General features: G+C 41.7%; 1 protein-coding gene and 1 long non-coding RNA gene across 3 annotated transcripts in view; one reads left to right on the top strand and one right to left on the bottom strand.

Moving 5' to 3' along the window:
* Positions 1 to 1544: 1544 nt before the first annotated feature.
* Positions 1545 to 4803, top strand: LOC308581975. Its single transcript, XR_014005426.1, has 2 exons — positions 1545 to 2621; positions 2864 to 4803. It is a non-coding gene; the product is annotated as an uncharacterized lncRNA (long non-coding RNA).
* Positions 4115 to 27839, bottom strand: part of SLIT3 (slit guidance ligand 3) — a 422071-nt gene continuing 398346 nt past the window's right edge. Inside the window, exons 33-36 of one of the 2 annotated variants that reach the window (XM_081184726.1) lie at positions 11352 to 11506; positions 10348 to 10633; positions 9019 to 9227; positions 4115 to 7307 (exon numbers count right to left, since the gene is read on the bottom strand). In XM_081184726.1, the coding sequence (XP_081040852.1) occupies positions 7069 to 7307; positions 9019 to 9227; positions 10348 to 10633; positions 11352 to 11506 (889 nt within the window). In that variant the 3' untranslated portion in view covers positions 4115 to 7068. Of the gene's footprint in view, positions 7311 to 9018; positions 9228 to 10347; positions 10634 to 11351; positions 11507 to 27839 lie in introns of both variants that reach the window. The other variant, XM_081184725.1, reaches the window with a different exon arrangement.

Below are 27839 nucleotides of genomic sequence, written 5' to 3'. Positions count from 1 at the left end.
AGTAGAGTGGTTTGAAACCAAATGCCATGAAGAACATTTAAATTGATCACGCAGAAAAGTCCTCTGTGATAATGAGGCAAATTAGGACCCTTTACAGTAGCATTTAAGAGGAAAGAGCTGCCTGAGGAAGCAGTTCATTTTTTAAAAAAAGTAAAAGTTTTTTTATTATTATTTTATTATATAAATTCCTTTTGGCTTAGGTCCCATAGTTTCACTGTAAAATAAAACATACATTATGTGGTGTATTGCCTCTTAGATTCTAATGCAGGCTGAAATTAGCTTTCATAGGATGATGTACACCTAAGCTGCACAGTATTTCTTACAATGAAGTAATCCCTTTGGTGGGAATTTTATGAAATTTTAACAATGCAATTCTTTAATATGTACTCAGAAGCAAGGGCCATTAAACTTGGTGGGCTTATTTCCAAGTAAGTGTGCAAACTGGACTGCAGCCTAATTGTCATTAAAACTGTATTGTGAAACCACTGTTCAACTGTATTTCAACTGCAGGTTATGCATTTGCTTACAAGGTGTATTTATGTGCTGGCTAATCATCTTTCTCTAAGTACCTTCCTTGTCTTCTCTGGATAGCTACAATGTCAGGTTGAGAATGGCAGACAGCCCCTCGTAAGAGTTGGGTTGCTACTCTGGGCTGAAGATGATCTGAAAAGGGCTGGGGGCAGCTGCATTTTTCACATATTTTTGCAACTGGTACAAAGCTGATTTTGCAGGACTTTGGACCAAGAGGGCAAAAGTGTTAACCTAATCAGTCACAACACTGCGTAACTAATCAGATTTGACCATGTGATGTCACTCAGATCAAACAAAGCAATTCAAAATGAGGACAATACAAAGCAGGAACTCTGTATCACCATTCTGAATTGACTTAATTCCCCCACCATGACATCACAGCATGACTAAATCTGATTGGCTTAATAAAGCCACGGCACCCTCCTACTGACTACTTTTAACGTCATGCTGAAACAGTGACAGAAAGCATACAGGTAGTTCATTTGCAGAAAACAATGGCTTTAAACAGCTACTAAATAAATAAATAGATTTAACGATCTTGCAGGGTGGGGGAAAACATTTGTACCCCACAATAATGCTACCTCATCTGCACAGCCATCAAAACGGATAGGAGGAGTGATGGTGGCAGAGCTCCCTGCCATGGGAAGCCTTGGCAAGCCAAGACTATTAGAATTAAACTTCAGTTGAAGGCTTATAGGCTCTAGTTCTTAAAGAGGGATGGTTGAATTGCATCATAAATGTTAAAGTTAAAGATGGTGATACCTATGATGTAAACGCAAAGAAATCTGAATATATGTCTTTTAAAATTGGCTCCCTGCAAAGCTTTCCAGATTTCTCCTGGTATTATTTAAAACTAGCACTGTTTCAGCAGTGACTTCATCTACGTCTGGATTGCCTTACTATAATTCTTTTTCAGCACCATGAACCTCTTTGAAAAAATGCTGACTGCATGGAACATTATGCATATATTTTGACTTATATTTTTAAAAAGTTTTTATTTCCTAGAAATCCATAAACTAACCCTCATATTAAAGCTGAGTAACACCAAGCCAAGATAAGTATCCAAAATAAAAGGCATTTGTTAATCAAAATATAATGAATGAGCAAGCAGTTTCACCTCAGATTGTAGTCCAACCCTCAATGGAACTTGGTTCTGAGTAAATTTACATATGAATGCACTGCATGGAAAGCCTTGTAGCCAGCCTAATATCTGAAAAGCAACTGACATCAATAGGATGTCATCATATGTCAGAATGGAAAATATTCCCAAGGTGCAGTAATAAGACCCTAAAAACATTAGACCACCAGTTAGATTTGCAGCAATGCTGTGTTGTTCTGGAATGTAAAGTTGTTAGGTCTGATCATGTGTTCTGCTTCTCTCGAATGGGCAAACAGGAATTTACTGTTCCTGATCTGTCAGTTGTGCTGATCACTCCCATACCCACCCTTTTTGGTGTTAATCATTCCAGTCTTGAATCACACTGGATATTACAGAAAAATGTTTCATTCATAATGTGCAAAGAACTTGGTTGAGTCATGAGTGGACACTGGGTTTTGAAGGACCAAAATAAAACTTTAACGAAAAAAGGCACTTAGGGAACCTTTTCCCCTCATGGCATTCCTTTATCCCAGGTACTTTTCTACCAGCATAGCTAATTTCTGCTGTTCTTGGGTAACGTGTGTGTACGCACACTAGGGCACTTGACCACAAGGAAGTTGGGGGGCGAGAGGGAACAGAGTGGGGTTCACCTTCCCATGCACAGCTTTTGGTATTGGAGTTACAAAGTGGTGGGTAGGGATGTAAATGTATGTGAACATAGCAGGTATTAACAAATCAATGTGGCTCCTGCTACATTACTTCAACCCTGAAAAACACCTACAGTCACCCTGGACTATTGGATGTCTCATATGACATAGTGTTGTATGTACGTCAGAAACTCCACTGGGCTGTCAAAAAGGAGACCTAAAGCTAGCATGAGCTAGAAGTAATTCAATAAAAGTAGTTCCAACCTAAAAAATTAACCAGCCCCAATGTGTCATTCCCATTCCCAAAAAAGAAAGAAAAAATTGTGTTGACAGTGGTACCTCTGGTTACGTACTTAATTCGTTCCAGAGATCCGCTCTTAACCTGAAACTGTTATTAACCTGAAGCACCACTTTAGCTAATGGGGCCTCCTGCTGCTGCCGCGCCGCTGGAGCATGATTTTTGTTCTCATCCTGAAGCAAAGTTCTTAACCCGAGGTACTATTTCTGGGTTAGCGGAGTCTGTAACCTGAAGCGTATGTAACCTGAAGCGTATGTAACCCGAGGTACCACTGTACTGTAACCTGAGATACTTCTGGGTTAGCAAAACTAGATACGTTGTCACTCAGCCTGTCTCATGCACTGTGACATAGGTCTCTGAGTCTGGACTCTGTAACTGAATGTCATATGCCTGCTTTTCTGGTCAATTTGGAGGAAAATATTATTGGTCTTCAGCCATCACCATATATCACTCCCTCCAGTTTGAGGCCATACCAATGGTTTACAACCTTCATAGAATCAGTATTGGCCCCTAACATTTTAATGTGATATTTAGAGGTGGAAGGAAGAGAAGCATTAGGTGAAAGCCTTTTTGTTTCAATGCATAAAGAGACTATTTAGTATGCATCTGTCTCTCTTGCCTATTTATTTAACAACTGATAGAGGAAGAATGCGTACAGGAAATACAATAGCCATGACTGGTAGGCACCCTTTGTATGTAAGGAAGTTTCAGCTTCTTGTTGTTTTTAAGTAAGCTAGTAAGTCAGAAGCAAACTTGAAACACTCATTTTGATTATTTTGGCAAGGAGAGGCTTTGTTTGGGTTGGGGCAGATGTCCAAAGCTGACTCAGTTTTATATGCTTTCTTTCAAGCGTGATGCAAGGGGCTTCAAGTCATCTTTGTGCACTTCGTTTTGTAGCTGGAGTCTTATTTCTACCTATTTATTTTCTTCATATTGATTTAAGTGATCAAATCATGCCTGCCTTGTTAAAATTGCACTGGCTGCCAGGTTGTTTCCAGGTTCAACCCAAGATGCTTGTGTTACCCTTAAAGCTCTAAATCAGGGGCCAGCAAGGTTTACCTCGCCTGGGCTGGTTCACTCCAGCGGAGATCCCTCCGTGGGTCAGACTGCTCATGTGTCCATGATTTCCAGTGTCTGTGTTGACGCGATTTTCAGCGCTGCAGAAGCGAGTCCCCACACTGCGCTGTGCCGGTTTAGCGCAGCAGGCGGGGACTCGCTGAGCAGGTGGCTCGGTTCGGGGGCGGTTCAGGGGCCGGTTAAACAACCCCTGTGGGCCGCTTGTGGCCCATGGGCCTTAGGTTGCCTACCCCTGCTCTAAATGGCTTGGGACCTGTATATATTAAGCAACACCTTCTTCCATACGTTCATCCACATATGCTTTGTCCTCTATTGGACGTGCTACAATGAATTCCGTGAACTGTGTAGCTAGATGGGCAGCTACCAGAGGCGCTCACTCAATTAAAGCAGGTATAGTACTGGTGAAAATGTGCATCTAGTGGATAGAAAAATAACTTGCATAGCAACACAGAACAAGGTACATTTGTCCATAACCCAACAATTTACTTAAATTTAATACATCACAATAGGACAATCTAGTAAAATACACAAAATTCATAGCAACCCACATTGCCAATGTACAATTTTTATAGGGTTAGCATCTTTCTTTATATTAATTTTTTTTAAAGTAAGCTACTGTGTTCCATTTACAATAGCCAAAACGTACCGTCATTTAGGCAGTTTAAAGAGATCTAATTAACACTTTTAAAACTAACTTCATAGACCTTTTGGCACTTAGAAACAAAACAAAAGATTCCATATCATATCAGCTGAAACACAGCACAGTATAAACTGCCCACTGGTAGAAAACAAATAAAGTGTCCTTTCTTCTAAATCACCACAGAGTCCAACTATGTACTGATGGAACACTGCCAGACTCACTCTACTGCGGCTAGTTCTTCTTCAGCCTGTCAATTTTGGAAACATTCTTGAAATTATTTGACAAAACATTGATGGCTTTTTTACCTTGTGTACTTAAAGAAGACACTTATGAAAATCGTACCTCCTTTCTTTACTTTGTTAAATCTTAATACAATTATTTCCCCACTTTCTTCTTGGCAGTGTATAGCCTTTGGTAGCATTACAACTCTGTGAATGGGCTATTCTGGCTGGATTTTCATTCTCAGCAACAGAGAGGCAATAGCTTCTTGGATAACAGATGCCATGAAAAAGAATAAATCATTAAGAAAAGGATACTTGTGCCAAAGTCTTGTTCACACAAGAGAGTGTTGTTGCATTTGCTTTTGCAAACTTTTGGTCTCTGCAGATTGTGGTACATTTCTACATTATAAATTCCAGCTGCTTCTAGCATCACATATTGTGCTCAAAATTACAACCCCCACCCTCCATAGCGGCCTTTTCTCCCCCACCAGCTCCTGAACTGTATTATTTCAATCAGTTCTTGGCAAAGTAACTAGTGATTGTTTTACGTTTCACTGATTGCAGGCTCCATGCACTACTATTTATTCTGAAAGGCAACTATTGTATCAGTCATTTCCCTCCTGTCTGAAATTATCCTGAGAATCCATAAGGAAATCTGAACAAACTATTGTGGCTTTCAGAAGACTGTAATTATAATAAAGACTCTTAAGCATTTTCAGACTCCTGAAATCTGAAAAAGGAGTAAAATGCTTGTAGCATGATACAAATCTGTTCTGTTTGGAGAGGCTGCACTGGTCATTAGTGAGATTCACTCCCATGGTTGTTTTTAAAGACAAACATTGTTCCCGATAAATATGGCTATCCTTTGCTGTGAAGAGACTTGATCCCAAGTTCAGGGGATCTTGCTAGGATTTCAGGATCAAACTTGAACATGGAGTACTAGCTCTCTCAGGCACTTTTGAATATTCCACTTTGTCTCATCAATGATTCCTTGGAATTACAGGCTGTTCTTACTACACATCCAAGGAAGGAAGGGGGGGGGAGGACTTGAGAAAATAAGCCAGACGTGGGTATACAAAATGTCAAAGGCATTTAAGGTGGTCAACAAATAGGACTTTGTCTTGTTCTGTTAACATTTCCCTTTACAAAGACTGGTCTCTGTGTTATGACTGCCTTGTGAAAACTGTGTAAAAGAGCCTCCTTACAGGGACTGCTCCACATGGCAGCTGTAACATGTAGAGTGACTTACCATGTGGGCCACTGCTAGCCCATTAAAATGTCTGGCAGTGGTATGGATGCAATCTATATGTTGAGACATTCCACACACTGCTGTATGAATCAGCTGCCATGAGGATGTTTCAGGCTACGTAGGATAGACTCGAATCTAAAGAAGGATTTGTCATCTGCATTACTTTGTAGTTTTATATTCAGCATGTACAGAAACCAACTGCCATGAACAATAGATTTGTGTTTACTTAATTGGCACTGTGGCAGAACCCTTGGAGTAAGTGAAATACTCCTATAGTAAGGATGTGGGGATGAAAAAAAAAAGATTGTCATAGTCTGGTAAGGCATCATTCAGTGCATCCTTTGCATTGCAAACTAAAACATAAAGTCATCTGGAGGTAGAGGGTGTCACCTCCACAGGAGATTTCCTTATGGCCCTTCCCTTGCGTAAGAATGCGCAATAGTCTGCGCATGCAGAATGGGAGTCAAGGTATTGCTGTTCCGTGTGCTGGATGGCCAGGGAAGGCTGTGCCAGGTACCAGGATTATCTCGTCTACTGTTGATGAGGTGTTACACAGTGCTTACTTTTCATCTGTTACTTTTTTAAAAAAAACCTTCATTTCATTTTGCTTTTGCAAGAGTGGCCATGCTACAAATTACAAAAACAACAGTGTGGGAATTAATCATACAGAGAAGACAAAACACCATGTTACTATCACCATTGCATTAATATGTGCATAATATCTGTGCGTAAGGCTCAAGCCACGGCAACATTGTGATGTGCTTCTTCTTCTTTTTTTTTTGGCAATGGAGTCAAGCAGATCCACAATAGTGATAAACACAACCAACATTTCCATGGTCGACCGAAAGGGCTATTAACTGAGCATGCCTGGATAGGAAGGGGGCCTGAGAGCTATAGCTCCTAGATGTGTATTTATCCAGAACCTTTCAAAGACTTGTTCTGTGATTTCTGCGGCAATCTCTTTATTACCTTCACGTCTGGCCATCGTGCAAAGCTTATCAACTATACTCTGTTATTATTCCCTGTGTTTAGGTTCGGAATAATTTTTCCCCAATTTTCTTTTTTACAACTGTAAAAAAAATCCATAGTAAAAATAACTCACTATATGATACATATACCCAAAACGGTCAGATACTTTATATAATAAAAGATGAAAATAGTCACTTTTCATAATAAAAATAACTTCTATTTTTTTGCTTATTTTACAATATACTTAATATTCTCTTCTTCACTTAAAAGTAAATAGGTCCTGTTTTTGATAGCACATCTGAGTCGATACAAAGGGGCAAAGAGGTGGATCAGCTGCTTATAAACACTTTGCACAGCCACATTCCACATGCCTCTCTAGCTCTTCTGTGAAGGAGGAGCCATCCACACACTGGAAGCCATATTTCCGCCTTTTGCTCCTGAGGGCAATGCAGCACTGATCATTCCCACAACTGCCATGACATTCCACACGAGGCACTTTGACCAGGGAGACGCATGCAATCGAACCTTGTTGCTTCCGAATGAATTCGCGGATAATCTCTCCTTGGCACTGATTCTCTGCTAGAACAAACAAACACATGCTTTCAGAAATCTTATCATTTGTTTGAACATCCAGAACATGAATCCAAACCACAACCCTATCCTTGGCTTATGCCGAGATCAGATTGCTACAAAGTGCACTTAATACCAGAATATTTTGAAGATATGCTGGTTCTATATATCTATGGCAGCAGTTTCCACAACACTACTTTGAATTCCACACATTGTCACAGTAGAAGATGGGATTCTGCATCAAATCACAGCCCAAGATGCAGCAAGTCCATTAGCCTTTTCTGGTGGGTAGCGTTGCAGCCATTGGGGCCCCTGCAGTGATCCGGCGGGGGGTGGAGATTGACACCCCACTTGCTGCCATCTGGGCTGCGTCGCTGGTCAGGGCCCCACCCAGGGGTGGCCCTGCTGACCAATCAGCACTGGTGGGAGCTATAGCCGCAGGTAATTTAAACCGCAGCGTGGCCAGGGAGCGGTCCTCTCTCGTCCTTCGCGGGATCAAGTTGTGGCCTATTTGAACCCATAAACCTAAATACTCGTGTCCATGTGTACATTATCCACCAATGAACTGTGGGTCTAGATAAAAGTCCCCAACAGAAATCTCAGGTCCATTGCTGTGACGCGGGACATAAGAACCAAGTATCTCATACAGGTAAGCAACGGTACTTGGGGGGTGGGAGGTCTTCTGAACATACCACCTATTTCCGGCCCAGCACAGAAGCTGCTAGCACAGAAGAACCAGAATCATACCCCATCTCATATCCCATCAGTGGGTGGATTTTGTATCAGTGCCTCTTCCTTTTTCTGTGCAGGACTATCTTAACTTTAGCTCCTATATTTTAAGAGACCAGATGACTATTTTATTTGGATTAATCATGCACTGAACCATGTGTACTTATTGGCATTACTGGGACTTATCCAACTAGTTCTTTGGGACAGAAGGCATGTAGGAGAGCTATGTTGCTATCTTTTAGGTAGAAAGCTACTACTAGTTGCATGCTGGAGGTTCTTCCTGTTTATTTCCTGGCTACAGTAAATTATTTTCTTCATTAAAATCTTTACCAAATTGCAACAAACTGAGAAAAAGAATTTGCTGATGAACTTTGCAGACCGCCCATCCTAGTCATGAGTTGATAATATGTTCTCTTCACAGTGATTGGACACATGTTTAGGGAGGAGTCATAGATCAATGGTAGTCCACATACTTTCCATGCAAAAGTTCCCAGATTTAATTCCTAGCATCCCTTCTCCAGGTAGGCCTGGGAAAGGCCCCTATCTGAAACCATGGAGAGCTGCTGGCAGTCAGTGTCGACCAGGAGCAGATAACCTCTGGCCTTCCAGAGCTTTCAAGAGAGTGATAGCTTGGAGATAACTGCATGCACTGAGTGGCATAGGTTGGCTGGGAGAGACGAGAACACTCCCCACAGATTCTTCATGCGCCTGCCATTTGATCATATGTTCATACATTTAAATGTGTGAAAGAAACGGATCCTAGTGTTGGTGCTAAGTGGACCCTAGAAGGCAAGTTGCTATCAGTCGAACCACCCAAGATGTGTTTCATCTTTTTTTAAAGTTTGCCATCTCACTATGTGAAATACAGTATTAACATGGTAATCGACTCTGGAAAAATCTGCAGAACTCTTTTCACTTATACTCATCTGTTAATGAACAAAACAGGTGAGGGCAAAGCACACAGCACACAAGTTGCAATTATACCAACCTCTGTCACAGCGCTCTCCACTGTAATTTGGATCACATTCACAAGAGGGCTCCCCATGTGCTGAGATCTTACACTGCCCATGGATACATTTCAGACCTCTACAGGAGTTGGAGGAATCGTTCTTTCTGTCGCAATACATGCCCATGTAACCTTCTACACACTTACATGTGTAAGCAGAGGTGGTGGCTATGCATTTACCATGGAGGCATCTTGGAGGAAAGAAGAAAAAGAGAGAAAGCTAATTTGTGTCTACCACAAGCTGAACAAAGAGCTTCCAAAAGTGGAATGAAATTGTAGGTTGATTTTTATGAACGGTTTAATTCAGTGGCGTAGCGTGGGGGGTGCAGGGGGGCCCGGCCGCACCGGGCGCAACATCTGGGGGTTAGGGGGCGCAAATCCACAGGTTAGGGGGCGCAAATCCACGGGTTAGGGGGCGCAAATTACTTGCCTTGCCCCGGTGCTGACAACCCACGCTACGCCACTGGTTCAATTGTAAGTTTTGATGTTTTATTCTGCGATATAGAAACTGCTTTGGGATCAGATGGTGAAAAGTGGTGCATAAAAGCCTCAGATAAATGCTGTACACTAAATGTCAACACCCCCAAAGTGTAGATACTGTGGCTTACAGATGAGGCTTGATATCACAAATGAGTCGTTGGCATTCTTTTTTAAAAAAAATTATTGGATTTTTCATGGAAAGGATTAATCCGGATTAAATGGGGGAAATGTGAGCTGGCATTGTGAGCTGGTTGTGAAAAACATGCATGTATGAGTAGCACTTAGTCCTCAGCAAGCACAAGGAGATTCTATGGAGATTTAGAAACCAGAAAGAACGGTAGTTGTTTTTGTGACTCATATTTTAAATCCACAGTTCTAAATATACAGATGAGAAATAATCTGAAATTTAACTCTATCTCCATAAAACATACGATTGTGGGGTGGGAGGGGGAGACAGGAGCAGGCTCCCACACATTTTCTCAGCATGTTTGTTGACTGGTGCATAAATATCCCATCCCCCCTGCCCTGTTTTCCATTCAACACAGAGGGAAACTTCCAGGCAACCTATTTATCAATCATTTTCCCTAGTTTGTATGCATTGTCTACAGACCAGACAATGTCAGATATTTATTCAGCATTCATTCTGATTTTTACATGAGAGGAAAATGTTTTCTTAGTGCATCTCCCTGTTCCTTTCCTTATTGCAAAAAATCCTATTTTAGGAGGTTTGTTGTGAAATAGTACTAAATCAACTTTAATTAAGCAAACTTGATCTGCTTGTATGTGATTGAATCCCACCTGAAAATAGCAACAGTCTGGAAGCACCCTTACTTGCTGTTGTGGCAGGGATCTTTAACTTCTTGGTCACAGAGTGATCCAGCCCAGCCTGGATGACACTCGCAGACAACACTTGTCTTCTCAATAGAGCGACAGATGCCATGTTTGCAAATGTTACAGGACTTGCAACCAGGAAGGACCCCTACTGACTGATGTGGTAGATCTTTGAAATCTTGCAGTTCATTATTAATGCGGACATCATGAATGCACCCATGGAAACCGCTGGTTGTCCTCTCTGTGCCCTGCCGCAGCGAAGACAGCCCCGTGGATGTAGGGATGCCTGCAAGGAACATAGCAAAACACTTTAGGGAATACTTCAGCATCTTCAAGGTATTCTGAGAAATATGTGTCAATGAAATGGGATGGTCACACTGGGGAATTAGGTAAGTGAATAGCAGTAGTTCGCAATGTACATTATATTCCGCTTTACACCCCTCCTGTTCCATCATTTCTTAAGCATGATTGTTTGGTATCTTATTCCAAAGTATAAGTCATACTGGATTTTCAAATATACATAAATACCTTATGTACAAACAAAACAAATTACAATAGTTAAACTAATAGGTTTGGACACTGTGGCCCAGGTTCAAAACAGTGCTCAGCTCAGATTGTGGAGCTCCCTCCCAAGAGAGATTAGACAAATACCCCCGGGAACAGATTTTTGCATTTATTTGTTTCTTTTTTTTTAAAAAAAAAAGGTAAATGAAGCTGCCAGTTGGGGTGAAAGATTGATTGGGATAGGGACTGTGGCACAAAAAAGGAGTTTTAACCCTTTTGCCTCTGCCATTTTCCAAATCTGAATTGTCCCCCTGGAACTATACTTTTCCTTATGGGAAAAATACCTGTTCTGGCAAGGTAATTTGAACTGGAAAAATAATTTCCCCCAGCACTTCAGCCCGACAGTTGCATCTATCATTTATAAAAATATATATGCAATTGTGGCTCTTCCATTGTTATATCTGGTTTGATTCTCAGTAACAGTCAAAAACTGAACTTACCTCCAATGTAGAGTGGAGTATCTTCGTCAACTATAGGCTGTTTCTGCATTTTGCCAAGACTCTTGGGAGCTCCTTTATCCACAACCAAATTCAGTGTTTGGTTCAACATTACCAACTCCACACTGTGAAACTGCCCATCGTTTACTGTTTCCACACTGAAAGAGTGAGGGGTGGGGGGGGGGAAGAGAAAAAAAGCGGAAATTAGGAAGGTGTTTAACTATAATATTCAGGCTTCTACTATAGTCGGAGAAGAAATATGATTCAGTACACATTTAAAGCTGAATCTATCAAATTTGCACTTTCCAAAACAATATGCAAACTGAGGCACAGTGATCCTCTAACAATCTCCCGCTGCGCTCCGGAGGCTTTGGGCGGCTATCCCTGAAGCCATGGAGCCTGCATTCGCTCCATAAGACGCACACACATATTTCCCCTTACTTTTTTGGACGGGAAAAGTGCGTCTTATAGAGCAAAAATACAGTATCAGGAAAATGACATGGGGAGGGCTAAACCATTACAATGGGCCAATCCAATCCCTACCCCACTACTAATATCTTGTTTAAAATCTGTGAGAAGTTCTTATCCCGACTTACACACTTTGTTATTGAGAATCATGGTGACCATGTTTTTCATGTTCTATTCTGTAGCCAGGATTAGAAACCTAAGCTAACATATGAACACAATTATCCTATGAACACACAATTATCATAATGGTACTGATTCCTGATTACGTGTGTAGAGTAGCCAGGAACTAGCTACTTGGTCTGGAGTAAGAGTCAGCAGCACTGGAGCTGACTGGATTTGGGAGAATAGTCTAAGCCATGCATAGGCAAACTTGGCCCTCCAGATGTTTTGGGACTACAACTCCCATCATCCCTGACCACTGGTCCTGTTAGCAAGGGATGATGGGCGTTGTAGTCCCAAAACACCTGGAGGGCTGAGTTTGCCTAGGCCTGGTCTAAGCCATGTGGTGATGGTAATAGCAGCACTTATGAAAGCTTACTGTAAAGCTTGCCAGAGAGAAATGGACTCCAGCTGAAACCTCAGCGGGATGTGCTGATAGTTCTGATGTGATAGGGTGAAAAATAACATTTGATTCTTCTCACTGGGGCTATTACATAGGCCAGGTCAGGAGAATACCCGTTGACTCTCAAAACATGTTGGGCTTCACGCACACAACTATTGCATAAGCATATGAACCGGCTGGTATTGTCAGGTGTGTGAACTGGGACTTCCATGTGGTGGTATAAACACAGCCACTCAAATTCTTGTGATGGGAGGAGCTGCTTCTTTGAGCTGAGGCAGCATAATTAATGACCTTTGAACTTTTGAGGTAGAATCGATGTATACAGCAACAGTCTCCCTTCTCCCAACTCAGCCCTCTTATCTGAAGAAGTCAAAACCACAGTCATTTGTCAGAAGATAACACTACAGTATTTAGCACTGCTGGTTTTTATTTCTGGCCAGAGTGCACAGACATAAATCACTGGGTCCTCTGCAGCATATGGCCTTTTGAGATTAAGTTTTAAATGCTCTGATTAACTGGATTATATAGAGGCCCATATGTCTTGGTAGAGCACATAAGAAAGTTTGAATTTTACTTGAATAAAATGGAAGAATATTTCAACATTATTAAAAATTCTAATTTTTAAATAGTTTTCCATTTCAAAAATCTTTTAAGCCCTGATTGGGCTCATATTTCTAAATTTTAGTAACAGAATTCTGACAAGATGAAAAGTCCCTTTCCCTTGCTTCATTTGCCTCCAGTGTGTCCTGTCTTTAATTAGACTTTAAGTCTGTCGTCATAGCCAGTCTTTTTTTTTAAAAAAAATCTTTGTAATGTCTGTCTAGCAATTTAATGGATGAGGACATCATAACCAATAATAAAAATGTTTTCACCCAAAACTTGTAACAATCAGAAATCTAGGACCCGGTCTAGAAGTCCAAACTGACCTGGATGCCCTGACTATAAAAACCACACAAATGGGGACACGGGTGGTGCTGTGGCCACAGCCTCTTGGGCATCCTGATCGCAAGGTTGGCAGTTCGAATCTGCACAACAGGCTAAGCTCCTGTTGCTCTGTCCCACCTCATCCCCACCTCATCCAAAGCATACCAGTGCAAGTAGATAAATAGGTACCACTGCACCTGGAAAGTAAACGGCTTTTGACATGGTACTCCATTGCACTAGAAGTGATTTAGCCATGCTGGCCACATGACCCAGAAAGCTGTCTGTAGACAAACGCCAGGTCCCTCGGCCTGAAAGCAGAGATCAGTGCCGCACCCCAAAGTCACCTTTGACTGGACCGTTCAGTGGTCCTTTACCGTTACCATTTACACAAATTAAGCTGTTGGGGTAACCCAGTCAGATGGGTGGGGTACAAATTATTATTATTATTATTATTGCTGAAAATGTGGTAATACATAACATGTATTTGAAGGCAAACACTCTCGGCAAAGCATTTTACTTCTCATCATCCTTCAGTGTGGATTAAACAACGGACTGCTCCTCATTTTACTGTTTACCACTATTCTGAAGTACACACTTCATCAAATAAAGAAATATGCTGCATTTAAAAAGGAAATGATCAGCTATTTCTGACTCAAGCGTCAGCAGTAGCTATTCTGAAGTGCATAGCTTTTACTGCTATTGCCACTATTGCCATATCATTCTATAAATGATTTTTGATATTGTAGAGGTAACAAAACATTCAACCACCACAAGTGATGGATGATGCCTATCCACCAGAGAGACACTGACCATTACAAACATGCAGGAAACTATTAGTGTGAATATATCATAGCTGCAATCATGGCCTCTGTCCATAGCTTTAACATTACCAGGCAGTAGCACCTGCCTGCCACATGGAAAACGGTTTCTTTTAAACTGAGAAAGTGAGATTCAAAAGCAATTTGTGATGAAGCATTGTGTGGTCTGCCATTCGATGTGAAATAGCATTTACTTAAACTTTATTGAAAAAGAGTGGACGATAAGGGCATGATCCAGTCCAAGTTAAGCATGTAATCTCCATTGCATTCAATGGGAAAGCTAAATGTATGATCAAGCCTATGTGATATAAACCAATGGGACATATAAATGGGACTCTGGTTGGATTGTGCCCCAGAGTTTTAAAGCTGATAATGTATAATTAAAGACCATCCTACTAATGCTCCAAGGAGCACTTGAAAAATTGCATTTTGTTAAATACAATTGCTGTACCCTCAAAAAGACAACTCTGGATTCCAAGAAAGGATTCCCTTTCAAGATGATAAGTGCTTATGTGAATGTTTCTTCCTAGAGAGCCTGGCTTGCTGCTGCTATAGGGGAGTCAACAATTGTCTGAGACAGTTGGAGACAGTGGCTTGGCGAGAGATGAAGGGAAGAAAGCCACAGACACTGAACAGTGCATCACAGTTGGGCCAACAGTGCACACTGACTGTGCCTTGAAGGGAGAAGAGGTCTATTGCCTATGGTGACAGGGTTTTGTGAAAACGGGAGGTCAGTTGTCAACCAGGTGGTTTTCAGACCATTCTCTCAAAACAGTGCATTATGTCAAGGATTTATTTGCACTGCATTGCTCTTCCTCTTCAGTTGTGCAACTACCCGAATAAGGCAAATAATTTGTTGAATTAGCTACCAAACTGATGAAGTCAATATCTAGCATAAATCAGAATACTGTCAATGCTAGTGTATGCATTGTCTTCAGACAGATACAGTCAGTGAAAACTATTGTTGACATAGGTGATTTTGTCAAGTACACAGTCTTGGGAAATGAAGTTGCATAGTAAGCAATTAAGGTGCAGTCTAACATTTGACTTCTAGGTGGCAGTAGAGCATCACTGAAAGGCAATTTCAGGCAAAGGGTGATGGTGACTTTCATATTTACACAGTGAACTACCCGATCATCTCAAATCAAAATGTAAACAGCTTGGCAGAAAAATTGAGCTGGGCCAGGATAAAGTACCACGAAACTTAAAGCTTTCTAGGAACTGAGAAGAATGAAACTGAGCTGTAGAATTGTCAAAGGGAAAATGTAATAAGATCCGAACATCTGTAAATGATCTAGGATTGCAAACACATCTAGCACTTTTTCAAGGATTATTTTGATAAGAAATTAAATAAGAAATAGCAATGTGTGTATGTGCGTGTGAGAGAGAGAAAGAGGGGGAATTTAAAATAGGAATTGGATCAGCACCAACTTTGTGTTTGGATTCATAAAGCCAAAGCTTGTCTTAGCAACTTTCTGCCAACCAATTAGAAACAGTCCTCAAGTTTTTACTTTGGGCTAAGTTCCAGTAAAACTATTAAAATGCTGTACAATAAGTGGAATCTGCCTTGTTTGAAACCATTCTTCTGGAATTCACAATATATGCTTAAAAAAACCTCATTGAAATATAAACACACTTCAAAATAGTTGCATTAGATTTGCCTTTTTAAAGGATGTTGTTCTATCTGCCTATAAAATGACCCCCCTCCAACACACAAACACACACACACACACACACACACACACACACACACACAAAATGTATGGAAAGTAGCTGACATCAGCAGTTATCACATCCAGCGACCCTATTCCAGTTTTCAGGGAGGTATTGTATTAAACTGATGTGTCAAAACAAATTTGTGATTCATCGACATTTTCATGGAAGAACAGAACTGGGTAACCAGAACTATGATAGAATGAGGGTGGAATTATTTATTATTGTTATTGGTTTATTCGCACACATATTTCACCCTTCCTTTGTTGTGGACTGATATCCACAACAGGAATTTCTTAAAACAGATACAGTATTCAGAAAGAAGCAGAGACTCTGCTTCCTGGAACCCAAGTTGAGAACTGAAAGCTGAATGGAATAAATCTATGCTTAAGGTCAGGTTTGTTGGTGTATTCTCATGTAGCCCCCAGAACAATACCCAGTAGGCAATGTGGCTTTCAGGCTGAAAAAGGTTCCCCATCCTTGTTAGTATCTTTCAATAAAGTGCACCAGACAAGCAATAAACATGGTCTGGAACAACATGACGTCAACATGCAATGAACATACTCTTGTCTCCCTTACAAACATAAACATTAGTTTCCCTCTGTTGTCTCCTATACCCAGCAATTATTTTCCTGACCAAAGGTTGCTAGGATTCTTAGTCTGAGCTAACTTGCAATAATAACTATAATGCTTAATAATAATAATAATAATAATAATAATAATAATAATAATAATAATTTATTTGTACCCCGCCCATCTGGCTGGGTTTCCCCAGCCACTGTGGGCGGCTTCCACAAAGACCAAAAATACACTAAGATGTCACACATTAAAAACTTCCATGAACAGGGCTGCCTTCAGATGTCGTCTGAATGTCAGGTAGTTGTTTATCTCTTTGACATCTGATGGGAGGGCATTCCACAGGGCGGGCGCTACTACTGAGAAGGCCCTCTGCACTGGACCTCAGAGTCCGGGCAGAACGATGGGGGCGGAGACGCTCCTTCAGGTATACTGGGCCGAGGCTGTTTAGGGCTTTAAAGGTCAACACCAACACTTTGAATTGTGCTCGGAAACGTACTGGGAGCCAATGTAGGTCTTTCAAGACCGGTGTTATATGGTCTCGGCAGCCACCCCCAGTCACCAGTCTATACTCTTCAATTGATGCAGTGGTCAGTTACTCGGTTAAAAAAAAAGAAAGAAAACCCCTCAAATTATATATGATGCTTAGTCAGTTTTTCATATGGTATTGCTCCCCACCCCAGGCAAAAAAAGGAGTGGGGGAAATTTTGAGAAGAAAAAGCGAGAGAGATAAGCACTCCTTCTTCCCATTTGAATGTCTGACATAAGACTTCAGCAAAGAACCATAAACCTCAGGGACAGCTTTCACATGATTAAATGTCACATGTAATTTGACCCATAGGGAACAGCTATTTGGTAACAGCTTCTGTTACCAAATATAAGGCAAGAATGACATTCCTATATAATATTTGCAAGAAACTATTTTCAGCATTTTTACATTCAGGATTGAAATAGGCGTAAGTGGCTAGGACTTAAATTTGTTTGCATAGTACAGATCAATACAGAAATAATGATTAAGACCAAAGGGGAAAAATGTAAATGTATTCAAAAGGAAGTTTTTAATCCAGAAGTGGTTTATAATAACTTTTTCTTCTTCTGAAAAGACATGCACCTGCTTTATTCACTTGGAGATACTCTGTTGACAGTGATTAGTGCCAGATATAATTAAAAATGTTCCCAGCTTTGAATGGAAAGCAGAAAAATGAAGATATTTAGCTGAAACTGGAAGCTGGAAAAAAAAACCACTCTGCTGTCTCTTTAGAAACCAGATAGCTAGCCAGGAAATGAAATTGCTTTCCCTTTATTAGTTGGGTGGCAACATGCTGCCCAAGGTTCAACATTTCCAGTAGAGCTAAAAGAAATCAAGTAAATAAAAAGGATTTCTCAGTTACTTGCATGGAGATCTAGAGGGCAATGTATGTCTCAAAAAGCTAATGCATCCCAAAAATTATATGCAAGAACGCTCACATTTTAGCAGCATGCATGTCTGTTTAAGCATACCTTAAATAATATATTACACAATATCTGTACAGAATAATATGATCTGGAGGGATACCCATTCTAATCTGTTATGTGGTTATATTTTTGCAGGATAATGCTGTAGGGATGAAAGGGGTTAAATCTCATCTCCCTGTTTACTACAGTCCTAAACCAGATCACAGCTGCTTTTGTTAAACAAACAGAATGTCCAGTTAAATCATGTGCTTAATATAATGTGTAGTTATCATTTTAATACTTCCATCCCTTTCTCCAATTCAAATAAATAATCAAGCTACTTAGAAAGGAAAGAGAAATATAATATAAACCCCAAATCAATACATTAAAAGTAGCATTCATTAACAGAATCAGCGGAGCAAGCACTGCATTTATTTATACATCTATTTAAGTATTCCTGAAGAGTGCAGCTTGAAATGCATACGATTTGCTTTGTTGATAGTTTAACTGATTTGTTATTTCTTGTACCTGAGTGTATGTTTAATCTAATTTGCATATCTCAAATGAAAACACTTTCCCTCAGGTCTTTCATCCAAGGAGGAATCCCCAAATTTGTTCCAGTGAATTTTCAGTACCCGCTCTATGTTTCATATGAGATGAAATGAGATGAGAGATCTAGGAACGGGTTATCATTCTGCACACCCATAAAACATTTTGAGCTCCCAGTGGAGTAGCAGCAAGCAAATAACCTTCACAGGCTGCCAACTGGTCTTTTATTAAAGTATTTGTTTTTGCATTTTATTTTATTATTGATTGCATTTATTTGTTGCTTACTGCATAAAATGCAACTTAACAATTGCCTTAACCAAGAAGCTACTAACTTTTTGGCCAGAGAGTCACATTCAAGTTTGTTCAGTCCTCTGATATTCACATGCCAGCAGTGAACAGAGCCAAAGTAGCCACTGAACACAACTTCTTCTTGCACATGCTCACTGCATTCACCACACATACAGACGGTATCCCCCCCCACCTTACATACACATACACCCAGCATGCATGCACATCCAGCACCTCTCCCTTTTCACCTGCTCTGAAAGTGAATGGCCAGAGAGAGGGTTCTTGACAGGTTACTTCAAATGGTGGGGTTTTTTTTGGGGGGGTAGGTCTGATCCATCATGCAGGTTGCAGGGTCCCCAGCCCTATGTTAAGAATATAATAATAATAATAATAATAATAATAATAATAATAATAATAATTTATTATTTGTACCCCGCCCACTCTGGGCGGCTTCCATAGAAACCAAAAATACACTAAAATATCACAGATTAAAAACTTCCCTGAACAGGGCTGCCTTAAGGTGTCTTCTGAATGTCAGGTAGTTATTTATCACTTTGACATCTGATGGGAGGGCGTTCCACAGTGCGGGCGCCACTACCGAGAAGGCCCTCTGCCTGGTTCCCTGTAACTTGGCCTCTCGCAGTGAGGGAACCACCAGAAGGCCCTCGGAGCTGGACCTCAGCATCCGGGCAGAACGATGGGGGAGGAGACGCTCCTTCAGATATACTGGACTGAGGCCATTTAGGGCTTTAAAGGTCAGCACCAGCACTTTGAATTGTGCTCAGAAACATACTGGGAGCCAATGTAGGTCTTTCAAGACCGGTGTTATGTGGTCTCGGCGGCTGCCCCCAGTCACCAGTCTAGCTGCCGCATTCTGGATTAGTTGTAGTTTCCGAGTCACTTTCAAAGGTAGCCCCACGTAGAGCGCATTGCAGTAGTCCAAGCGGGAGATAACTAGAGTATGCACCACTCTGGCGAGACAGTCTGCGACAGGTAGGGTCTCAGCCTGCGTACCAGGTGGAGTTGGTAGACAGCTGCCCTGGATACAGAATTGACCTGCACCTCCATGGACAGCTGTGAGTCCAAAATGACTCCCAGGCTGCGCACCTGGTCCTTCAGGGGCACAGTTACCCTATTCAGAACCAGGGAGTCCTCCACACCAGCCTGTCTCCCCCCAAAACAGTACTTCTGTCTTGTCAGGATTCAACTTCAATCCATTAGCCGCCATCCATCCTCCAACCGCCTCCAGGCACTCACACAGGACCTTCACCGCCTTCACTGGTTCTGATTTGAAAGAGAGGTAGAGCTGGGTATCATCTGCATATTGATGGACACCCAGTCCAAACCCCCTGATGTTAAAAAGCATGGGGGAGAGGACGGAACCCTGAGGCACCCCACAAGCCTTGGGGTCTGAACACTCATCCCCCCCACCACTTTCTGAACACGGCCCAGGAGGAAGGGGCGAAACCACTGTATAACAGTGCCCCCAGCTCCCAGCCCCTCTAGACGGTCCAGAAGGATGTTATGGTCGATTGTATCAAAGGCCGCTGAGAGATCCAGCAGAACTAGGAAACAACTCTCACCTTTGTCCCTAGCTTGCCACAGATCATCAACCAGCGCGACCAAGGCGTGCCTGGAGTTGTTCAGCAACCACACGCTCAATCACCATGCCCAAGAATGGAAGATTTGAGACTGGGCGATAGTTGCCCATACCGGCCGGGTCTAAAGATGCTTTTTAAAGAAGCGGTTTAATGACCGCCTCTTTCAGCGGATCTGGGAATGTTCCCTCACAGAAGGAAGCATTCACCACCCCGCAGAGCCCATCGCCCAGCCCTTCCCGGCTTGCTTTTATTAGCCAGGATGGGCAAGGATCAAGGAGACAGGTGGTTGGTTTCACGCATCCAAGCAGCCTGTCCACATCCTCGGGGGTAACGGATTGAATTTGATCCCATGCAACTTGACCAGACAGAGCTCTAGCACTCTCCCGCCCCAGCCCTGCTCCCATGGTGGTGTCTAGCTCCTTCCGAATATGAGTGATTTATCTGCAAAAAACTTTGCAAAATCGTTGCAGGAGACCTTGGGGTCTCCTGCTACTATTTTCTGCAGATGCAATAGAGGCGGTGAAGAAAGTCTTCTTCGCCGTCGCTATCGCCACTTGGTAGGCTCGACGATGAGCTCTAACCTGTGTCCGGTCAGATTCGGAGTGAGTTTTCTGCCACCGACGCTCTAGCAGTCTCAGCGATTGTTTCATCGCCCTCAGCTCCAAAGAAAACCACGGGGCTGTCCGGGCTCCATGCAATCGGAGAGGGCGCTTCAGAGCCAGACAGTCGATAGCCCTGGTTAACTCCACATTCCAGCGGGCCACCAGGGAATCAGCTGAAAGGCCATCAACATGGGATAAAGCATCCCCTACCACTCTCTGGAAACCATTTGGATCCATTAAGTGGCGGGGCAGACCATCCGAATTGGTCCCACCTCCCTGCAGAGGGGAAGGGTCGCGGAGAAGTCCAGTTGCACCAGGAAGTGATCTGACCATGGCACTTCTTTGTTTCACTTTTACTTAGTGTCAGATCACCCATGTCACTAGAGGTGAACACCAGGTCTAAGGCATGTCCATGACTATGAGCTGGGCCAAACTTATTCAGGGACAGCCCCATGGAGGCCATGCTTTTCACGAAGTCCCGAGCAGCCCCTTGTAAGGTCGTGTCGGCATGGATGTTAAAATCCCCTAGGACAACCAAACTAGGTGTCTCCAGGATAAAATCCGCCATGACCTGAAGCAGCTCAGACAGGGAATCCTTGGTGCAGCGGGGAGGTTGGTACACCAAAAGGAATCCTGTACTGCCCCTATTGCCCAACTTCCAGAACATGCACTCAGAAAACTGGATCTTCCCAGTAGGACGCCTGGTGCAAGCTAGTGACTTCCTAAAAATCACTGCAACCCCCCTCCCCGCCCACATGACCTGGGTTGCTGTGCGTAAGAGAAACCTGGTGGGCAAGCAGCGGCAAGGACAGGCCCATCTGTGTCCTCCAACCAGGTCTCTGTCACACATGCCAGGTCAAATCCTCCATCCACAATCAGGTCGTGGATGGCAGTGGTCTTATGAATCATTGACCTGGCATTACACAGCAACACCTTCAGGTCATGTGGGTTTCCCCTGTTGATTCCAGTATCCATCCGGTCAAGGCCAGACCCGGAGGCAGGGATAGTCTTCAAACCTGCCTCCTCGGTAATGACATGGTCTGGTCTTAGCGTAACTCCGCCTCCTGCCCATGATCGCCGAGATCGGATGTCCCAGTGCTTCCCCCCCTGTGGAACTTGTCCCAGCCATTGTGTTCGCTGGGGCCCCACTCCCAGGCAGCCCTGATCCCGCCCCTTAAAAACAAAACACAAACTATACAGAACCTATAAAACAACAACAACAACAAAAAGGAACAGAACAATTATACTAAAATTAATCCCCAACCAAATATCCATCCCACCCACCCACCCCCAACAAAGCAAAAAAGGAAAAAAAGAAATAAAAATTTAAATTGCCACCGACTGCTTGAGGACATTTTAAAGCACATTAACCACTTGGAACAGGGAAGCAATGGCAGAACACTTCCCACACTTCCCCAAAAGTTTGTTCCAAATAAGGGCCCGGGCCATGCCCCCTGGGCCAGTTGGAAAGGCCCTGGAAGGGAGCAGGCCCTGCAGGCCTCCCCACAGCCGATGGTCCGAGGCCTCACCGCAGCAGGAGTCCCTTTATAGCCGATGGTCCGAATATAGATACAGTTACATCAAATGAAAGTGTTAAAAGTATAGCACTGGAGTACCATAGACAATGGATGAAAACTATTGCTGTATAAGAAACCATACATATGAGCCACAAAGCTGGCATCGTGCATTGTGGGGAATTTTTGTTGTTGGCGATGCCATGTAGATCATGACAATCTGAAACCAAAAATGGAGCTTTGGATAGACATTATTACCATTGATCTTCACTGTGTGGTCTCTGTCTGCATTTTTGAAAGGAGGCACTACCAATCTTGTTTGCTAAATGTGAGAATTAGATTTAGTCGCTATTTAAAATGCACTTATCTTTGTTTTGCTTTTTGATGAATCTCTCTTCTGCTATTACTAGGAATCAGTATATTTGGCACAATTCACTTCTTCAGAGATAATGTGTGCCCATCATTATTTTATTAATGCATTGTATTATTCTCGCTATACATTTTATCCTTCTTCTTTTTTTGGTACACTGCTCTGATACTTTACATTGTGGGTGATTTATATAAATGTTAGAGGCACCAGCTTTTCCCTGGAAGGGCTGCTGGCTTTCAATTTCAGCCAGTGCAGAATGCAGCAGCCAGACTATTAAGTGGACCACACTATTGTGAACAAATCACTCCAATGTAAAACATTTTCACTGCTTCTCTATTCCCAGGGTCAATTCAAAGTGCAGGTTTTGGTCTTTAAACCCACAAAAGATATTGGTAGAGGGTTATCCGAAGGACTGCCTTCCCACATGGACCTGCCCATCTATATGTTTCAGAGATTCTTCTTGAGGTTTGTCTACTCTTGTGGGTAAACTGGGTTGCTACCACAGAGAAGACTTTTTTCAGTGGTGATGCTCAAATTACAGAACTCTTTCTCCCCTAGACGTGTTCACTTGGTGCTTTTTTTACTGTCTTTTATGCACAAGTAAAAACATATCCTCTTCCTTTATCCCTTAAATGAACTTCAATGGCACTGAAGGTACTTTTATACCATTTTCATTTGGGCTCCTTATTTATTAATTAAAATTATATCCTGCCCTTCTTCCCAAAGGAGTTCAGCTCTATTTTATCTGCTGCTTTTGTTTCCAGTTTCTTCTTGTTGTTTTTATTGTATTTTAGTGCTGCCTTGAGGCCATTTAGCAAGAATCAGTATGGAGAGCCTACAAACAAACAATGTAAGTGTGATATGACAGAGAGAAATATGATGGTTTCTTATGACTGCACCTGTATAGTAGGAAAAGTCAAACCTGCTGGATTTCTGGTCATGATGTAGGGCACATGAGCCATGCTAGGAAAAAAGAAAGAATGATAGCCCTGTTCCATGCAACTGTCTCCTCTGCATATAGTAGGAAAACCAGTTATGTGAAAATGATCAGATTAGTAGCCTGCTTCTGACCTTGGTTGAACAGTGCATCATTCTGCTCTAATTTTAACTGCAGAAAATGCAGTGGCTGAAAATTTAAAACTATCACTAAAGCTTTTTAATACTTACCATAAACAAACTCTCATGGGGAGAGTTTGTAAATGGAGTCATTTGTCAGCTGAATTACATTACTTTAAATTGACAATGGATATTTTCCTAAAAGATATAGGCTGTAAAGTTCCATTTTAAGATGCTTAGCATTCCAGTTACAGTACAGAACAAAACTGTCTAGTGGAGAAAAATAAATGAATATGAAATTCTGTCCTGCAAATGTCAGATGGAATCACAATTGTTATCCTAACTAAAATTCTTACAAAACATAAAGCAATAAGCAGAGTGCTAAGGAAAAAGAATCTGGTCTACAAATGCAAATTTATTTATTTTTAAATGAAGGAATAAGAGCCCCCTTTAAAAAAAAAAGCCTTATATATAAATTGGGAAAATATCAACACAGGCAGTGTCTTTTGAAAATGTTTGTAATAAAATATTTGCATGTTTTAAAAATCCTAGCTTTAAAATTTCTACCAACTACCTCATATCCCTAGGATGTTTTTTTCTGATAAAACAGCTCAGGTTTGATTGAAATGTTTTCTTTAGTTAATTTCCTTCTCTTTCAAAGTTAGCGATAAATGGCAATATACTTTATGTAATCTCCACTAAAATATATTTACTGACTTCTACCTGACATTATGTTGAGTGCCCAGGAAAACATTAATGCAAACTTTGACATTTCTGCTCCAAGTTATAAGGCTGAGGAAATCTGAAATGAATCCCCAAAGAATCTCAGATATTCCACATTGCTTCTGAGCAAACATGAATCAGCAAAATCCAAAGATGGATTCTTTCTATTGTGCACATTATACAAGGCAGCTGCTGAACACATAGTGCACATACTGAACAATCACAATTCATTCTCATTTGACATCACTCTGTATGCTTAAAGTAGAAAACCATCAGATCAAACTGCTGTGAATATAGCAGAGCTATATGAATGAACATAGTTCTTCCTGGTATTAAGTAAAGAAGAACTATATAATTGTATCTGTGATACAGAGGTGCTGGGTTCACACACACTCCTCTAACCCTAGATGCTGGCTATGGAAAAGCACAAATCAAATATTTGAAGATACCCTTTTCCTTGGCCAACCTGTTTATGAAAGTAGAAAGAAATAGCCCCAGCTAATGAAGCATGTTGAGGGCACACTTGTTCCAAGGCCCTAATATTGATTTCTGAAACTGATCCTAAATGCCCAGTGCCAAGGAGCTCAGTTAAAACACTAGTTACAGCTGTGAAAGTGATCTGGTCATATAAAAGCTAGTTTCCATATATGGCATGTTCCACTGGTGGGGACTAACATGTAGGCCAGACAGTTTCTATTCCACAGTGAAAGAAGCAATACCTGAAAAAAAATGTGCTAGAATGATCTGTAGCTTCACCCTGTTCAACATGTTCTAAAGTAAACAATGACATAAATCAGATTCTGGGGTTGGTTTCTTTCTGGAAACTGTGTAGAGGGGAAATTGGCTAAAAGAAGTTTAAGCAGTGACGGCTTGTTATGAAGTTCTTGCAACACCAGCAATCTTGAAAAGAACCTTCCACAAACCCTACAACATATTTTAAATCAGTGCACATTGGGCAGGTTATAAAAACATTTTCTCACTTCCCCCCTTTTCTTTTTAAATTCAGGTTCTCTTTGTAGCTGGTGCCAATATGCTGGCATGGATGTACTTCTCTGCCCCCATAGAGCAGTAACTAATTCCAAATGGCTCTGCTTTACCAAGATGGAGGGTAGGTGGTGGTGGAGCAAATTCAAGGCAAGGCACTGACTAGACAGGAGCTGCCATTCTGGTCACATCTTTAGAAAGTCCTTTCCCTTTAAGCAAGAGGCACCAAAAAGAAAGGACAGAACTGGCAAAGCAGGAAATAAATTGATTCTTGAACAAGCCATAGCGAGCCTTGCGTTCACAACCTACCTACCTACTGCTGCATGTCTGGGAATCCCTGAATCTCAGCTTGTCCTTGCGCCTGAAGTAGGGACAGTGATATATCAGTAACTTTGATTAGTTTCACAAGCCAACTTCAACCCATGCATTATGAAGCTGGCTTGTTTAAACCAATCATAATTAGTGTAAACTACAATCCCCAGTTGAGATGCAGTAACAAGCTGAGAGGCAGAGAAACTTACAATTATATTAGGGTTGTCATATTTCAAAAAGTGAAAATCTGGACACAAACTGGGAAAATTGTTGAGCTGCTTTTCTTTTCTCCAAAATAATAGTTTTTGGCAACCCTAAATTATATACACATTACTTTTTATATTTCAATAAAGAATATTTTTTTAAAAATTTAAAGTAAACACTGTTAAAGTCCCACTCTTGGCTGTGTGGGAGTTTGGGTGGGTGGCAGGGGATAGCAAGACTTGATGCAGCTTGTTTACAAAGAAGGAAGCCCTGATTTAGCACTGGATCCAAACATGGCCAATGTGTGCTACTTTCCTCATCCCCCCACTCTGGTATTATGCTCTCTAAACTTTAAAATGGGTAAATAATTTTCTAGAAAATCTTCTGCATACTTAATTTCTTTATTGTAAAATATCTTATCATCAGTGATATACGCTTAGGGTCTTGGCTAAACTTCTTGGGATATCTGCTTTGTGTGCAGATTTTCTTTCTCTCTTACTGTGGTACAATTGTAGTCTGGATTGGCTTGATATTGTGCTGTGGGTGATACCACTGACTTGCATGCACATTCAATAACTGTACACCTTAAATGAACAGAGTATTGCCTGTGCCTTCTGCCTCATGACACACAAAGATCCCATCACTGGTGGGATGGCTTGGCACAGGCAGGATCTCCCCAGTTTTTGAAGCCATAGAATAATAGAATTATAGAGGTGTGTCCTATCAGCAGAGTTACAACAATACACATTTTTCTTAATAGTACCCAAGATCTACTTCTCTGCAAACATGGTCATTTGCATAATAGGAAGCACAAGGAGCCGGAAATTTCCCCTTCTGGACCCCCCTCCTTCGTGGGGGTGGGAATCTAATTCACTTAGAAGCTCCTCCCACCTTCCCCTGCCTTTTGACATTCTTCAGCTGTAGCTTTTTCTCCCTCAGCCCAATCTTTTCCTATCGAGCTTGATGCTAATCCCCATTCTGCTATACTCCTTAAACTAATAAAAGATTAGAGTGACATTTCAGAAAGGGCATCACATTAAGCAGCAGCTTTCACCATCTCAACAGATCACACAGTGCAAAACACAGCCAGCGAGCAGGCCATTAATCTTATGGTAATGAGGTGTCATTCTGAATGGAGACCTCCTCCTTGATCAATATGAAGGGCACGGGAATAATGAGGACACTGATGCTTCACGCCACGGGTAACTTTGCCAGGAAGGAGAGGATCTATGAAATGCTGAGATATCAGAAGCAGCCCCTTGTCACTACAGCATTCTGCTATCAACAATAGGGAGCAGGCACCCGCTCTGATCTGCCACCTCATGTGTTGTCTGCAACTAATGAGCCTTCCCCTATGTTCTAATTAGTGGCATAAAACTGCTGTAACAACTCTGCCTTTGCTATAACATGGAATTAATTAGGATTAGCTACAGAATAAAGAGTCTGTTTTCATGGCTATCCCACCAGACTATAATCACTGGTGAAAGTAACCAACAAAACCCCTTCCGATGGGTAGACAGGCTAGCTCAGACCTAATGATTAGCCTTTCTGTTCCAGTACAGAGCTAGCTGAGGCCAATGCACTGCCTAATTAGTCGATACAACGCCAGCAAATAAGGAAGCCTACTGAGCTTGCTTCCACTCTGTTGCATACAACACAGTCCCCTAAAAAGAGCAGACGGCACCAAACTGAGCTAATTACCCATCCTGTCTTGTTTCCGGAGTGTTAAAAAATTCACACAAAGAACTGAAGCCTCTGTAAGCAGTTTCCTGTTCCTCTGTACATCAAATTTG

The sequence above is a fragment of the Podarcis bocagei genome (assembly GCF_964188305.1).
Source record: "Podarcis bocagei genome assembly, chromosome: 2".
In the NCBI taxonomy this organism is placed as follows: domain Eukaryota; kingdom Metazoa; phylum Chordata; class Lepidosauria; order Squamata; family Lacertidae; genus Podarcis; species Podarcis bocagei.
This window is presented reverse-complemented; position numbering and strand designations above follow the sequence as displayed.